At 51.9% G+C, this 1544-nt stretch overlaps 1 protein-coding gene across 1 annotated transcript in view; it reads right to left on the bottom strand.

The window, feature by feature from the left end:
• Positions 1-1334, bottom strand: part of IL1RN (interleukin 1 receptor antagonist) — a 6182-nt gene extending 4848 nt beyond the window's left edge. Inside the window, 2 exon segments of the mRNA XM_023742824.1 lie at positions 1185-1282; positions 1284-1334. Of these exon segments, the coding sequence (XP_023598592.1) occupies positions 1185-1282; positions 1284-1334 (149 nt within the window).
• Positions 1335-1544: the final 210 nt, after the last annotated feature.

Genomic DNA, 1544 nt, shown 5'->3' with positions numbered 1-1544 from the left:
GATGGACAGACCTCCAGGGTCATCTCCTTGAGGTCCCAGGTGATAAGAGGCAGCAGGAGATGAAACTTCTTGAAGCAGCAGTTCCCCAGGGTTAAGGCCATGGTGGAAAGGGGAAGGGCTTGTCCAAGGACACATACGTGTGCATGCGCACGCACACACACACTCACGGAGGCCCTGCCCGAAGCCTCAGGCAGAGAAATGCGGAGACAGAGGGTGAAATCACTCACTTAGTCACACATTCGGGACAAGACTCCACTCCCGTGATGTCACAGGGCAGGGAGGGCACACAGCCAGCACCCTCTTTTTCATTAGCATCACAGCCCATGCTCTGTGCATCAGTGTTGGTGACATCTGACCAAGCCCATGACTCAATTTTAAAAATCACAGTAGTTTTCAGTTCACAGAACACTCTTCTGCTGTTATCTACACATTTAGTCTTCACAACAGCCTTACAAGGCAGGCAGGGGGTTATCACCAAACCCATTTCAAAGATGGGGAACCCAAGACCCCAACTGAGCGGGATCCTCACAGTGCCAACATCAGACAGGCATCGCCTAAAACCCGTCTGGCACGTTGGACTGTGGACAGCTGCGTGCCTGTCCGCTGTATCTCTCTCTGCTTCTGCGCCCAGCACACTCTGCCTGAGCTAGGTCCCAGCCAGGGCTTCCATCCGTTTCCGGTTGGAACCTCTGCTAAGAATTCCCATGTCTAACAGGTTCCGACGCGATGCTAATGCTGCTGGTTAGGGACCAATTCTGAGAACCATTAGTAGAGCTGTAGTTCTCAAAGTTTATTATACACAAGAATCACCTGGGGATCTTGTTAAACTGTCGATTCTGTTTCAGTATATCTGGGGTGAAAATGCAAATTATCAGCAGGGGTTCAAACCACAACGGTTCAAACCGCTGGTCCCAACACAATTCCCTGGCCTGTGTGGACTACTTGCTGAGTTACTGAGTCCTTTGTAGAGTAAGCTAAGCCTCCGCTGAGCTTTACGCGGCTGGGATATTTTGAAAGACAAGCCCTGAAGATCGTGTATGTGGCCGCCTCTTCCTGGAATCACAGGTCCCCCTTTCTAGCCCAAACCCAAGTCTCCAAACCTGCAGAGCCCAGTGGCCCCAGGGCAGCTCTGCAAGTCCCCATTCTCTGGCCATCCACCCCCACCTCCTCTGGGTCAGCCTCACCTGAAGGTTTGCATCTTGTACGGTCTTCGTTGAGTGGGGCCGCAGGCAGCCTCTGAATGGAACAGGAGAAGGATTAGAGAGATTAGGTAGCTGAGGGGACACTTTAAGATTTCCATCCTGTGACCACGGCAAGGCAAAGGAGACTGCCATGTCGACCCCAGAGGAGCTGCTTATAAAGAAGGTGCCTGCTCACCCAAACCGGGATGCTGCCGCCCTGTCCTGCTCTGAGAAACGGAAATGTCCATTTACAAAAATAGAAACCCTCACTGTTGTCACTTTCAACCCTGTGTCGCAACAGCAGTGTCGTAACTCATTCCGTCCCTTTCCCCCGGAGCAATTTCCCCCAAATTGAGATTTCTA

Source organism: Trichechus manatus, unplaced genomic scaffold, assembly GCF_000243295.1.
Source record: "Trichechus manatus latirostris isolate Lorelei unplaced genomic scaffold, TriManLat1.0 scaffold00219, whole genome shotgun sequence".
Lineage (NCBI taxonomy): Eukaryota > Metazoa > Chordata > Mammalia > Sirenia > Trichechidae > Trichechus > Trichechus manatus.
This window is presented reverse-complemented; position numbering and strand designations above follow the sequence as displayed.